General features: G+C 33.6%; 2 protein-coding genes across 2 annotated transcripts; both read right to left on the bottom strand.

Moving 5' to 3' along the window:
• Positions 1-393: 393 nt before the first annotated feature.
• LOC109177894 (monothiol glutaredoxin-S10-like) lies at positions 394-3,163 on the bottom strand. Its single transcript, XM_019327377.1, has 4 exons — positions 2,586-3,163; positions 1,043-1,116; positions 815-913; positions 394-713 (listed from the first exon to the last, which is right to left on the bottom strand). The coding sequence occupies exons 1-4, from the start codon at positions 3,134-3,136 to the stop codon at positions 658-660; spliced, it is 780 nt and encodes a 259-aa protein (XP_019182922.1). The 5' UTR covers positions 3,137-3,163; the 3' UTR covers positions 394-657.
• Positions 3,164-5,106: 1,943 nt separating this feature from the next.
• LOC109177947 (aldehyde dehydrogenase family 3 member F1) lies at positions 5,107-8,860 on the bottom strand. The gene is made up of 10 exons (XM_019327455.1): positions 8,309-8,860; positions 8,047-8,115; positions 7,349-7,445; positions 6,951-7,157; positions 6,633-6,754; positions 6,383-6,487; positions 6,109-6,281; positions 5,917-6,007; positions 5,653-5,802; positions 5,107-5,549 (listed from the first exon to the last, which is right to left on the bottom strand). The coding sequence occupies exons 1-10, from the start codon at positions 8,501-8,503 to the stop codon at positions 5,298-5,300; spliced, it is 1,461 nt and encodes a 486-aa protein (XP_019183000.1). The 5' UTR covers positions 8,504-8,860; the 3' UTR covers positions 5,107-5,297.
• Between the last annotated feature and the right edge of the window lie 4,801 nt (positions 8,861-13,661).

The following is a 13,661-nucleotide window of genomic DNA, read 5'->3' as shown; positions in this document are numbered from 1 at the left end:
CCAAATCCATATATGAAGTTCCAAGACTGTAAAATCTTTTGCCATTAGTTTATCAGTGTAACATTTTCTTAAAATTCTGATGATATATACAAAACCAAAGCTGAACAATTTGGATGACGAGAAACTCGCAGTCATTACGCGAGGATGTGCATTAGGTAAACTCCACCTTGTGACTCTAGCCGACAAAGGACCACAAGGAAATAACCTTAGCCTGAAAAGTTTGGATGACGAGTGATACTCGTAACCAGAATCAGAGAGTGTGTACTGGATAAAACTCGCATTGTGACCCTAACCGACAAAGGACCACAAGGAGGTAAACTAACCTAAATTGTCCATAATTAACCCGTTCAAACCAAGAAGGCTACCAAGCCAACATCCTAAACAATTTGGATATGTAACACGAAGCAATAGAAAGTTGTCATTATATGCAACCATGCAATCAAATTTAAATTTTCACTAATTGAAATACAAAATAGTCACTATTATTATTACAAATGTATCCAACCTCAGATTGACATGGGTACAACCTAAACAGTTGAAATAGGCCAGCCAAGAACAAGATTGTCCTACAAAATTTAGTTCAGTCTTCCAGGCATGCTGCGGGCAGCCACTTCAGTTGCGACGCTATAATCAATCTCTCAGCATCATCCTTTGGAGTTATTCTTTGGCAAGAAGAGTTCCCAGTTGCCCATTTTTTACAGCACTGTAGAGATCTAATTTTCATGTGAATACAGAAAAAGTGGTGGGGGAAATTAGTTATACAGATAGCAGAAACCAGTAGTAGCAGACAAATAATTGAAAATTTAAGGCTCACCATCAGATCCACCAATGTGTTTCCCATTCACAAATACTTGTGGGACTGTCCTGCGGCCCACCAGATCTAGAAGGACATCTTGAATGCGGTGCCCATCGTCTGTATATGCCCAACAAAACCATCACAAGCCAGTACAAATTGTAATAAATGCACATTGGTAGTAATTTCAATCTTTAGTTCCCTTGTTTTCCTCCATCTTGAAAAAAGAAGGGCACAAGGATGAAATACCTCGAAGATCCAGCTCCACAACAAAAGGTTTCTCTTTTAGTTCTTCAAATACGTGCTTTGCACGCACGGAATACCTAGGTTTGAAATCCATGTAGAGATTAAGCATAGGTGAAGAGTAAAGAGAATTACAATCTTCTCAATTTTGGCTGCATTTTTCCAAGTTCAAGTTTCTATAGCAATGAATTAGTGCTAATTTTTTGAGTGACGAGGGAAATCCGCAACCACTATCCGAGGGTGAGCACTAGGTAAACCCCACCTTGTGACTATAGATAACAAAGGACCACAAGGAGATAAACCAGCCTAGGTTGACCGGCTCAAACCAAGAAGGTCAATAGGCCACCCCCACTGGGGTCAAACTTGAAAACCTTGTGGTTACCAAGCCAACAGCTTAATAGTAATTCAAACAAATAATTTTGTAGCAGATGGTAATCCATATCAAATTTTGCATAACTATGTGGCAGCAGATAATAACAACCATGGTAGTTTAGAACAACATGAAACCTTAATTCTTATCATCTTATGTAATCAACAACTTAAGAATACTAAGAAAAGAGCTCGTTGCTGATGCCTTCTGTCAGATTTTAAATCGGTGTCACCCATTCTCAAAATAACATCTTGGTTTTAGAAAGAATTCTAAACATCAATTGGCAAGCAGAGTTATCTCAACATCAAAACAAGAACTCTAAGCATTAAATACCATCTACACACTAAAAGTAGGGACCTTGTAAAATATTCTGTCATAAAATCATATAGAAAGGTGATAAGCTTAAATATAGTTTGAGAACATCTAGAACATTATTATGTACTCCAGGCAACTAAATGGATGCCCTGGCTTACATTGCACCCAGTGCTGACTAACATGATTCCTAAGATTATAGAAACAACAAGCATACTCATAAAAGAAAACACAAAGTTAAGAATTGGAATCTCAAACAAATTGTGACCTTTCCATAATTGCAACTAATATTGCATATAACTTATATAAAAAAGAATGTTTATGGTTATTTTTGTTAAAGTTAATTCCGGATTTAGTCCTGACTACACTCATTTTCAATTTTAGTCATTGACTTCTAAAACTATCAAATTTAATTCTTTAAGTATTGAATCATTTCTAATTGTAATCCACCGTTAGCTTTTCAAATTAGAAAGTCATGGCCATGGTGCCAATTGTTTCTAATACTCAAGACTAAATTCCTTAGCTTTAAAACTTAAAAGTCCAAGACTAAAATTGGAAATGAGTGAAGACTAAATACGAAATTAACTCTTTCTGCTATTTTTCAATTAAAAGATTTTTAGTGATTATTGCTTACTTCGTTGAATTCGTAGTTGATGGCAAATTATCATTTACATATTTTTTTTAATGAATATTACATTCATGATTGATAAGTAATGAACTTTAGTAAGTAGTCGATTAAAGTAGATACCGAAGCACCAAACTAGTGAAACTACAGCCAAATTCCGGCCATCAATGACCTCAATTTCGAATTAACAGAAACTGCAGATAAGTCAACGAATTGGGCAATAAGAGAAACGATGGACTTACGGGCAGTAAGATTTGGAGAAGATAGCGATTTTGTTGGAGTAAATGACGTTCTGAACGAAAGCAGACGGAGAATTGGCCGCTAGGGCTCTTTCAGGACCATTTCCCATCAGCAAGACTCCCATCAGAGCCGCAATTAAAGCTAGGGTTTGCCTACGAGGACACTCACCAATCAACCTCCCCATTTTTGTTCTACAGACGTCGGAGAGTGTTGGAAGTTCCGGAGGGTGGAGACGAGAGGAGAGCGCGAAGGGCTTCCTGGATGCGGAGGGAACTATGAGGTTGTTACAGAGATGGTGAAATTGGTTGGAGGGAGAGAAGTGAAAGATTTCGTGCGATCGGAGTTCGGATTTAGTGGCGGAAATGGGCAATTTTGCTGAGAAACCGGTGAGAGTTTTGGCTGAGACGCCTGCTGGGCCGGTCAAATTCATGGCGGCGGAACAATGGGTTTGCCAATTATTACACGCAGATCCCGTCGCTCTAACATCCGCTCCATCATGAAAAACCATTCGCACAAACTCCGTACTTTTGGGCCTTTTGTACTGTAGGCCCATTATCAATTAAATGCTTTTTAAAGCAATTGTTATACCATGGATCAGGGTCCGCACATAACATACAGGTCCAAATTTATCTCTCATGTCACAAATTTTATCTCTATGATTAGTTGAGTTATTCATGCAGTCGTTATATCGTAGATTGCGGTGCACATGCACCACGGTAAAAAACGGCGCCGTTTCCGTTAACGGAGATCACATATTTGGTGTATTAAACACCAACTGATACTACAGTATATTTAAACCGACACTGCCTCACGACAAATGAAACTGCAGTTATATCAAAATGATACTGTAGTTGTGGTGAAGTGAAACTGCAGTGTATATAAAATGAAACTGAATAACATTTCACATATTTGAGTGTATATTGTACAATGAAGCTGTAATTATATCAAAATGATAATGTAGTTGTGTTTTAATAAAACTATAGTGTATATAAAATAAAGTTAAATAACATTCTCACATATTTGAGTCTATAAATATCGAATGAAACTGTAGTTATATCAAAGTGAAACTGTAATTGTGTTAAATTGACACTGCAATGTATACGACGTCGTTTTGATCCGCGGTGCACGATATAGTTTGCGTTATTCATGCGGGCAGATCATGATATACCTTGTAAGATGGAATACTAACATTAAGATTCATTTTTAATAAATTGAACATCCACTTTTAAAAAATTTATTTTTAATATACTAAATGTTCATTTTTAGGTTATTTGAAGGTTCATTTTTAAGTAACATACTTAAAAATGAATTTTCAATACCTTATAGTGAGCACGTAGTATATTAAAAAGGGAAAAGAGTCAAATAAGTTCTCGAACTTCACCTAAAAAATCAATTAGGCCCCTAAATATTTTAAAGTTGAAATTAAACCCATCAACATTGTATTTTGGTGTAATAAAACCTAAAAAAAACAATTAGTGGATTGTAATAACAAGTCACTAAAGTTCCAGTAACCTCTGGCAACACTCCAACGCAAATTCTGATAAGAAAACAACTAGTGACCAACGAACAGTCGTCGGTTTGCCATTGAAGCGGAGTCGCCTTCCTTCTCCGCTTTAATGGCCACGGGCAACTGTTCATAGGTCGCCAATCGTTTTCATGTTGGAATTTGTGCTGAAGCGTTGTCGGAACTCTAGTGATCTCACTAACCAATTTTTAATTTCATTGCACCAAAAATACAATGTTGATGAATTTAATTGTAACCTTTAAATGTTTAGGGGCCTTATTAAATTTTTAGGTAAAATTCGATGGTATATTTGACTCATTTTCCCTATTAAAAATGGGCATTTATCAATTGTTCATATTGCATTGTAGACCATGGTCCACAATATAATTTGTGAGTTTCTATTGTACAATATATAAAACAATCATTGTATCATGAACTATAATCTATATTGCAATGTGAATCGCTTGGCATATATGTTTATTTTTAATTTATTGAATTTTTTTTATATTCTAAAAATTTATTTTTAGTGTATTGCATGTTAATTTTTATATACTACTTCAAATTTAAAAATGAATCTTTAATACATCAAAAATGACCATTTATCAATAGTTCAATTCCAATGTGGATCATGGTCCCTATATCAAGATGTTATATGCTTAATCAACTTATAAATATATATAGAGTCAGTGAAATATAATTATTGTATCTGAATAGTTTGATAAGTTATTAATTTGACCCAAATCAATTTTAACATGTTCTCAATAATTAATCAAACAAATAAAAATTGGTAACAACTCACGAGTTTAATTCTTACTAACACCCCACAAGTGTAAAGTTTACCAAATGACACAGAGTGACTGCGAGTTTCTTTCATCACCCAAAAATAAAAATCAGGCTGAGGGCAGATCAATAAAATATTCATGAATTTTGTCTTGACTGATATAATTGTGACATGAGGACCATACTGCATGACAGAAGAGTGAATGCTGGAAATATATAGATTCATGACAATATCACAATTATAAATAGCATATGGTGATATGGGATAAGGTTGTTTCACATGATTGGCATATATGTTGAGCTTGATTATCAGCTGTTTTCACAGACATTGAAAATATATTTTCGGATTTTACAGAGGATATTCATATAATGTCAGATTCTACAGAGGATATTCATATTCTCAGAGCAGCAACAGTTTGAAGGTTCATCATTACCATGATCTGAATAATCTTCTCAACCCAGTCAAGAGCAATATTAGTCCAAAATAATCAAACCTGTAGGCCAGTCTCACAAAATCCAGCTTAAAATCGTTCCATGGAGGATGCCTGGGCTCCAGCTCGAGGCGGAAGGTCCTGTGCAACACAGCTTTCTCGTGGCTAAATGTGTCAAACGAGTACTTCCCATGGTAACGCCCAAGACCACTCGGTCCAACGCCTCCAAATGGTAATGCATCACATACAAACTGCAAATGTTTCAAGGAAACGAGACGGTCCATTCCTTGTCAAATCCCAATCGGCATTATATATTCAGGAAAAAAAGTGCTTCAATAGAAATGGAGGGCGTACCTGGACCATGGTGTCATTGAAAACCACGCTTCCAGATGACGTTTCCAGCAAAATACGTTCCTTTAATGCTTCATTTTTCGTAAATGCATACAGTGCAAGGGGTTTTGGCCTCGCTCTTATGAACTCAATGCTTTCTTCGACTTTATTTACCTACCATACAGATTGCATATAGTCAGATATTTCTATAGAACTGGAGTTTCGAGATGATGCTACTTCAAACATTTTAATATATGGTACAATATTTAAGAATCTATTGCTTCTTACAGTAATTATAGGGAGTAATGGACCGAATATTTCTTCAGTCATGATATCGGAATCGAGTGGAGGATTCAGCAGTATTGTTGGTTCTATTATCCTGTGGCAGTCCATAAGATCGATAACAATAAAATCAGGGAAACTATATAGAATCCAGCCATATATGTAAAGCAAAGAGTAGAAAGGGATATAGGAAGTTACAGATTTTCTTCGTCTATCGAACCACCATAGATAATGGAAGCTGTAACCCGGGGGTCTTTGAGAAGATTTCGCACTCTATCAAAGTGGTGCTTGTTCACAATCGTAGAAATGTTATCTAAACTTTTAATGTTGTCACCATAAAAGTGATGGATACACTTCTTCAATGATTCAACCTGGAAAATTTAACTAGCATTTGTAAGTTCCAACCGTTCAAAATCAAACAGATAAAAGAATGAAAAACAAATGGGCGGGCGGGGCTTTGCTATCGAAATACCAGAACAGAAGCGTATTCCTTCTCCACAAGCACGTAATCAACTCCTATACATGCTTGGCCATTACATGCCCCCCACTTTGCACTGGCTATTCTCTTGACTGCAACCTTTAAACCGTATAGAGATAAGAAAGATTAGTGATTCCATGTAAATACGTTATACGTAATGCTCTTCTTGAATGAAAATTGAAAATACATGGATATCTCTGCCCTATATCATAACTTGAAAGAATTATAAATTTAAAAGACGAACCTTTAGGTCGGGTGCAGGTATACAGTCAACAATGGCGGGGGACTTCCCTCCCAGCTCTAGAGTTACAGGAGTTAAGTTCTTTGCAGCAGCAGACATGACAATTTTTCCTACTTGTTGGCTACCTGAAAAAAACACCACAAAGAGAAACCTAAACAATCCTACATACACAAAGAAATAAAATCTTCCACTATCCTGAGCCACCGTGATTTACCCCTCCACTATCCTGTAGGGCCAGGGTGTGGAGCCACGGGAACGAGGGAATTTCGCTTTTTTTTTTAGCAAGAAATAAAATGTTCAAACAAACTGAATGAGAAGTACCCGTAAAAAAGATTTTGTCCCAATTCTGCTGCAGTAGTTGCCCGGCTACATCTCTTCCACCTTCAATGACTTTAATTGCTTTGGAATCCAAGTAACGAGGGACCATATCAGCTAGAAGAGAGGAGCATTTCGGTGCCAGTTCAGAAGGTTTTACGACTGCCGTGTTTCCAGCTGATATTGCTCCAATCAATGGATCTAAAGCTAATGCTGCAAATTACAGGAAAAGTGCCTAAACACGAGTGTACTGAACACGTTCCAGATTCATACAAATTTAGCCAACGGAACTATGAAGTGCAAAAGCGCGCTTATAGTCTTATACAGTTATACGTGTCTGTTTCTGCAGGAAATAAGATAAGTCAAGGCAGATCAGATAAGCCAGCAGAACCGGAGTTACTCACAGATGGGGAAGTTCCAAGACGAAAATATGAGAACTACACCAAGTGGCTCGGGCATAATTTCCGCTTTTGCGGGGAAGTAAAGCAGTGGTAGTTTCCCCTGCAAAGATTATACAATTAGTGATTCTGCAAATTCTTGAGCTATGCATTGGTCAATCTTACAAGAACCATTATAGCATTGAATTTCAAAAGGCAAGTTTCAAGCTCAGTTAAACCATTCAACAAATACAGCATTGCATCACTTTGGTTACCTTTGATTTATACTTTTGCACTAATTAACTCTGTTCAACTCCTCAAAACAAAAACAAGGCAACATCCAAGATGTTACACTGTTCCATACAACATTGAATTTTTTGCACATTTCAAAGATAATAAAACAAAGTAAATTCTTCTTTTATACACACACACACACACACACACATATATATATATATGGGAAGGATCACATGATAACTACCCCTCCTGTAAGAACTGCAAACTGCACAATCAATTATGAGCAAATGTACATAAAACATCACAAGATTCACAGTCGTAATTACATAAAAGCAAGATGCACAATTGTAATTACAAAAAATTACAGAAATGCACAATCAGGCGTTACAAGATGTTGTAATTACATATATACCTGTTTCTAAATGCACAATCAATTATCACCGAATGAGCATTCGCACAATATATATAGGGAGTGAGGTGAGACAAACCTTCTTGGGGGCTATCCATTTCTCAAGATTGTGCAAAGCGTGGGTTGCAGATTTCGTTAGAACACCAACCTGCAGAAGCAATCATCAAACCATGAAGTAAAACCCAGCAAAGTTGCCAACAATTGAAGCACAAATAACCTCCAAGACAAACAAATTAAGTTGATTAATCAAATATCCAAACCAAAATCCAACGCTTGAAACCAAATAAATCCAAAAAAACTTAGTTAGATTTGAAGAAGAAGAAGAAGAAGAGAAGAGTTACTTCATCGCGATAAGCTTCAACTCGGTGCTTCCCAAGATCTTGTTTCAAAGCTTCGAAGATCGAATCTTCATTCTCAGAAATAAGTTTGATTATGGCTTGAAGCTGCGCTTTCCTCCACGCAACCCCTCTCGTTTTTCCGCTCTCGAACGTCCGTCTCAACTCGCTCAACTCTTTCTCTACCCCGTCCACGGCCATCTCCGCTCTCCCTACGAATCTTCTGCGCAATTTCTTCTCTCCCCTCTGTAATTTTACAATACAGAGCACCTATGTATAGCTCAACATCACAGCTTTTCGTATGCGTATATATATATTAAATATGTGTATACACCGTTCGTGAAGATATATGATGTTGACAATTCATGTAATCACGTCTGTACATCAAATTTAACTCATTTGCCCTTTTGGATATTGGAATGAAGCTCTGCTAGGAAAGTCCAAAATAGCATACTGGATAATTGGATATCTGGATAAACATTTTTTCAACGCAATTTCGTATTAGTGTTTGATTGCGTTGATATAGGATCTTAGGGGGCGTTTGATTGAAGTCATAAGAAAAAAATATAAGACAACTAATATTATATTTACTTTGGAAATATATTTGGTTCAGCTTATGTAATTTTTTTTTAGAGAATATTATAAAATTTCTATATTAAATTTTTAACTATTAGAAGGAAATGTGAAATACCTTCTAATTTCTCAGGTAATCTCACATTCTCTTATTTTATTATTATTTTTAGATTTTTGGCATTTTAATTTTAATTCCAAATCTTGTACGATTGTGATATTGCTTTATATAATTAAAATTCATAATAAATAAACCATTTTGTAGACAACTAATAAATATGAAGAATAAAAATTAGAATTTGAATCATGTAAAATTTAAAGCAGAATTTTCAAACAATAATACATGTGGCAAAACACATCAAACAACACAGCCAATTAATTGCTCCTAATTGCATACAAATGTCCTAGGTTTCAAGATCTATCCTACTACTTCATAGTGCCAAACAAGAGGTTTGGTTAAGTATCATTGTCGTTTTACAAAAACAGAAATAAGTTAAAAGAATTCTCCAAAAGTTTCCATCTTGCTACCCAAACTGCAATAAATGTACAACTTGCTAGTTTGATGCAGACAGTTTTGTTAGTTTTAGCTAGGAGACAACACATTTTTTCCATGAAGCTGCATTTGTTTGGTTGTTTTCTTTGCCTTCCGGCTCTCCCACTCTATTCTCTTTAACTTTTTTTTTTCTTTTAAATAATTTTTGTTTTACACGCCCGCCTCTACCTGAAGGTGTACCCTAGGTATAGTTCATTTTGTGACCATAGTTGACAAATGACCACAAGAAGGTAAATCACATAGCTGATTGGCTCAAATTGATAATATCAATAGACAACTCATTTAACCGACTCAAACGAAGAGTGTCAATAAACCGCTCCCACAGAGAGTCAAACTTAGATTCCTAACTATTTGACCAACTCGAAAGGGGATGCCCCTAGAAAATGTGCTCTGGGTAAAATTCATCGTGTGACCTTAGTCAGAAGACCACAAGAATATAAACTACATAGTTGACTGGCTCAAATAAAAAATGCCAATAAATAACTCTCACAGGAAATCAAAACTTAAAATTTTATATTTATTAAGTTAATTATACGACCAACTTGGTTGAGATTATCCTAGGATCAATATTATTCTTGTGGATTGAGTCAATAATTTTTTTATTTATTATTTGTTTAAGTTTGGTGTTGATTGTAATCCATACATGTTTTTATATATATTAATATTACTAGTTGGTTGTCATGAATGAAGTGGAGAAGTCATATAGTTGACGTAAGTATTTTTTAAAAATTTTATTTCATTTTTAATTTCTAATTATAATGTTGTTTTATGTACAAACGGTGCAATGCCTGGTTTGGTTGTTTTTATGTACGAACGGTATAATGCCTGGTTTTGGTGTTGATAGTAATACATGTTTTTATATATATTACAAGTTGGTTGTCATGAATAAAGTGAAGAAGTCATATAGTTGACGTAAGTATCTTTTTTTTTTTTTTTTTTGGGAAAATGACACTTTTTCCCCCTGAGTTATATACCTATAGCATTTTTTTTCTCTAAATTATTGAAGTGACTGTTTTTCCCCCTGAAATGTTAAATGGACATATTTACCCTTAAACTAAATATTTAATTTATTTTTTTCTCCAACAAATTATGACCATAATTTGGTTCAAACTAAACAAACACTATAGCAACCAAACCGAAATATTCCAATTACAATTTAGAATCGAAATTCGATATTTAGAGTTTATTAAAATCGTGAACCGGAACGGACGGTTCATGTTCCGAACTGAAAAAATAAAATAAATTTATTGTTGAATTTAGACTATTTTAAAATAAAAAATAAAATTTTAAAATAAAGACGGTTCAAAACCGCGAATCAGATTCGGAACCGCCGGTTCACGGTTCAAGATTCAATTTTTTTGATACATAATTTTAATAAATTGACATTTAAATATTGGGTTCTAGATCTGAATTATAACCGTAAACTATTAATTTGATTGCTTTAGTATCCGTTCAATTCAAATCGAACCGTGGTCATCCCTACGTATACGCAATAATTTGTTGGAGTAGTACAATAAATAAAATGTTTACTTTAAGGGTATAAATGTCAATTTAATATATCAGGGGGAAAAAGCACCACTTTTAGAATAATTGAGGGGTTAATGTGCTTACCTAAATAATTGAGGGGGAAAAAATGCTACAAGTATATAACTCAGGGGTAAAAAGTGTCATTTTCCCTTTTTTTTTAAAAAAAAATAAATTATTTCATTTTTAACTTCTAATTATAATGATGCATGTTTTTATGTACAAACGGTACAAATGGAGCAGTAAAATTCTCTAGCATTATTTCCACTTCCAAAATTGAGATACATAAACAGAAAAATAAATTAAATAATAAATCATTCTTTTTTTTTTTTTTTTTGCATCCCTACAATTATATATCACTTCCAATAATAATAATAATAATAATAATAATAATAATAATAATAATAATTCTTTCACAAATAATAATAATAATAATAATAATAATAATTCATTAATTTAATTATTAATTTTAATAAAAAGTTGGTCCATCTTAAGGGAAAGTCACATGACTGAACTCCGGTGATGGGGTATTGACTCTTTGGGACTTTTGGCTACCACAGATAGAAAAAATATATTGAACGGATACTACCTTATAATAGAATCGATAATACTATAAAAAAAGAAAAAGAAAGTAAGGTTTACCGTTAACAAGTTGCTAAAAGAAGGAAAGCGTCAAAATGTAAGGCTTGTAACCAAAAAATAAAAAAAATAAAAAAATAAAAAAGAAAAAACATGAATTGGCAACATATTGAAATCTTCAAAATTGTAGGGATAAACTTTGTCCGATGCTATCAATATTATTTTAATTTCAAAAGTATCTTCTATTTTTACATCATCAAATTTATAATTTTTTTACTGTTTTCTTTACGTTCCTACAATTTCAGCTCAGTTATAAAAATAAATATTAATTTCAATTTATAATTTCAAGTGCCCCCATCCCAAGGATGGTGGAAGCCTAACAATGACAACCAAATACCAATCCTATTTTTCATATCTAAAACTGTAAAATGGGTTAAATTATCTTTATTCTTGTAATGCTCTCAATTCTAAAATCTTATTTTTACAAGGTTTATTACATAGACTTTCAGTCTCTCAATTCTTAAAAAAAATACGGAGTATCTTTTATTCATTTTTTTTAGGTGTAAACCACGAGGTGGTTGGGGTCTTTCTGTGTCGATTAGATTAGTTCGCTCTGAGAGGTTATAAGCTGGCTCAAGGGAATCTTCACTTATAGGAATCAAACACGGATTATCCCAAAATTCTCTCCTATAAAGAAAGCTCATTTACCATCTAAGCCACCACCCCAGGTTAATCTTTCATTCATGATTCACATAAACATTGTCGTATGTAATTATATTTTTAAAAAAAAAATGAAAATGGGTCATATGGGGCAGTGTTCCATTAATGTACAATATTTGAGCCCAATCTCACTTACAGCACAGACTCTTGCAAGTTGTCCACTATAGATTTGTTGGGAGTAATTGAACTGAAAAGTCCATCTACCAATTAAGTTCGGTGCACTCCATATAATGCTTATATTTATTGGGCGACAATGTTAGAGATAGTAACGGGTCGACTAATATTAATTAGGTGGACTTTCTCTAATCTTAATATACATCTACAAACTTATCAAAAGTCCTTGTGGTTCACTGGTATCACGTTACTCTCCTATGTAGGAGGTATTGTGTTCTTGTAATAAAAAAAATCTACATCTAATTTATAAGAGTCAAGGAAGGCCTTAGTTCGAACCTCATTCCAATCAGAATTGACATAATTGTTGAACATATACTATGAATATGTCAGAGTGTATTAAAAAATTAATTGTTGAACATATACTATGAATATGTCAGAGTGTATTAAAAAAAAAAACTAGTAAAATTGACATAATTGTTGAACATATACTATGAATATGTCAAAGTGTATTAAAAATACAATATAAAATTTAACATGAATTTTGGTTAGGAAGCATGGATCACACCAAACTAGTAAAATTGCACTAGTTAATCAAACATTTAAGCCACATGTCATATTTATGAATTCTTAAAATATTTACTTTTATAGAAAGTTTGATAATATTGCACTGATATACGACATGATATCGAATGATACTTTGATAAATTATGAAACACTAATTTAATAATACACATTAGACATTAAATAATACGCATGTGGTAACTAGTATATAAGATTAATTTGGATAATTGATAATTGTGTTTGGATAGCAATGAAAATATCGTATTCATATTTATAAAATATACTAGTATTTTATATGCGTGATGCGCAAAAAATATATGCCCAATATTAAAATTAAATATTAAAAGCTTAGTTATATTAATTTTTTAAAAATAATAGTGTGTGTGTGTGTGTATGTATATATATATATATATATATATATATATATATATATATATATATATATATATATATATATATATATATAATTGTATAATTCATATTAATTCCATGTTTCAAGTGTACATAATTATATAATAGAAAACACAGCATTTTATACCTGAAAACACATAATCTTTTTTAAAAGGATAAAAATCTTCTTTTTCGAATGTACAGAATTTTATACCTGAAAACACATAATTTTATAACAGAATACAAAACGACGTCGTTTTGGGATGTGCGGGGCGCACATTGCTATGTGCGCCCTGGTGCACAGTATAACGATTACTTTTAGTCTACAACTATTGTGGCATTGGTTGA

Source organism: Ipomoea nil, unplaced genomic scaffold (genome assembly GCF_001879475.1).
Source record: "Ipomoea nil cultivar Tokyo-kokei standard unplaced genomic scaffold, Asagao_1.1 scaffold0805, whole genome shotgun sequence".
In the NCBI taxonomy this organism is placed as follows: domain Eukaryota; kingdom Viridiplantae; phylum Streptophyta; class Magnoliopsida; order Solanales; family Convolvulaceae; genus Ipomoea; species Ipomoea nil.
The sequence above is the reverse complement of the archived record's forward strand: the minus strand, read 5'-3'. Positions and strand labels throughout refer to the sequence as shown.

Excerpts from the sequence above, each read along its gene's own strand:
- LOC109177894 (XM_019327377.1), bottom strand. The coding sequence starts at position 3,136 with ATGGGCCTACAGTACAAAAGGCCCAAAAGTACGGAGTTTGTGCGAATG. Across the intron at positions 1,117-2,585 it reads TTCTCCAAATCTTACTGCCC|GTATTCCGTGCGTGCAAAGC; the intron begins GTAAGTCCATCG and ends TTTCAAACCTAG. Across the intron at positions 714-814 it reads ACACATTGGTGGATCTGATG|ATCTCTACAGTGCTGTAAAA; the intron begins GTGAGCCTTAAA and ends CATGAAAATTAG.
- LOC109177947 (XM_019327455.1), bottom strand. The coding sequence starts at position 8,503 with ATGGCCGTGGACGGGGTAGAGAAAGAGTTGAGCGAGTTGAGACGGACG. Across the intron at positions 7,446-8,046 it reads AATGGATAGCCCCCAAGAAG|GGGAAACTACCACTGCTTTA; the intron begins GTTTGTCTCACC and ends TAATCTTTGCAG. Across the intron at positions 5,550-5,652 it reads TCAATGACACCATGGTCCAG|TTTGTATGTGATGCATTACC; the intron begins GTACGCCCTCCA and ends AAACATTTGCAG.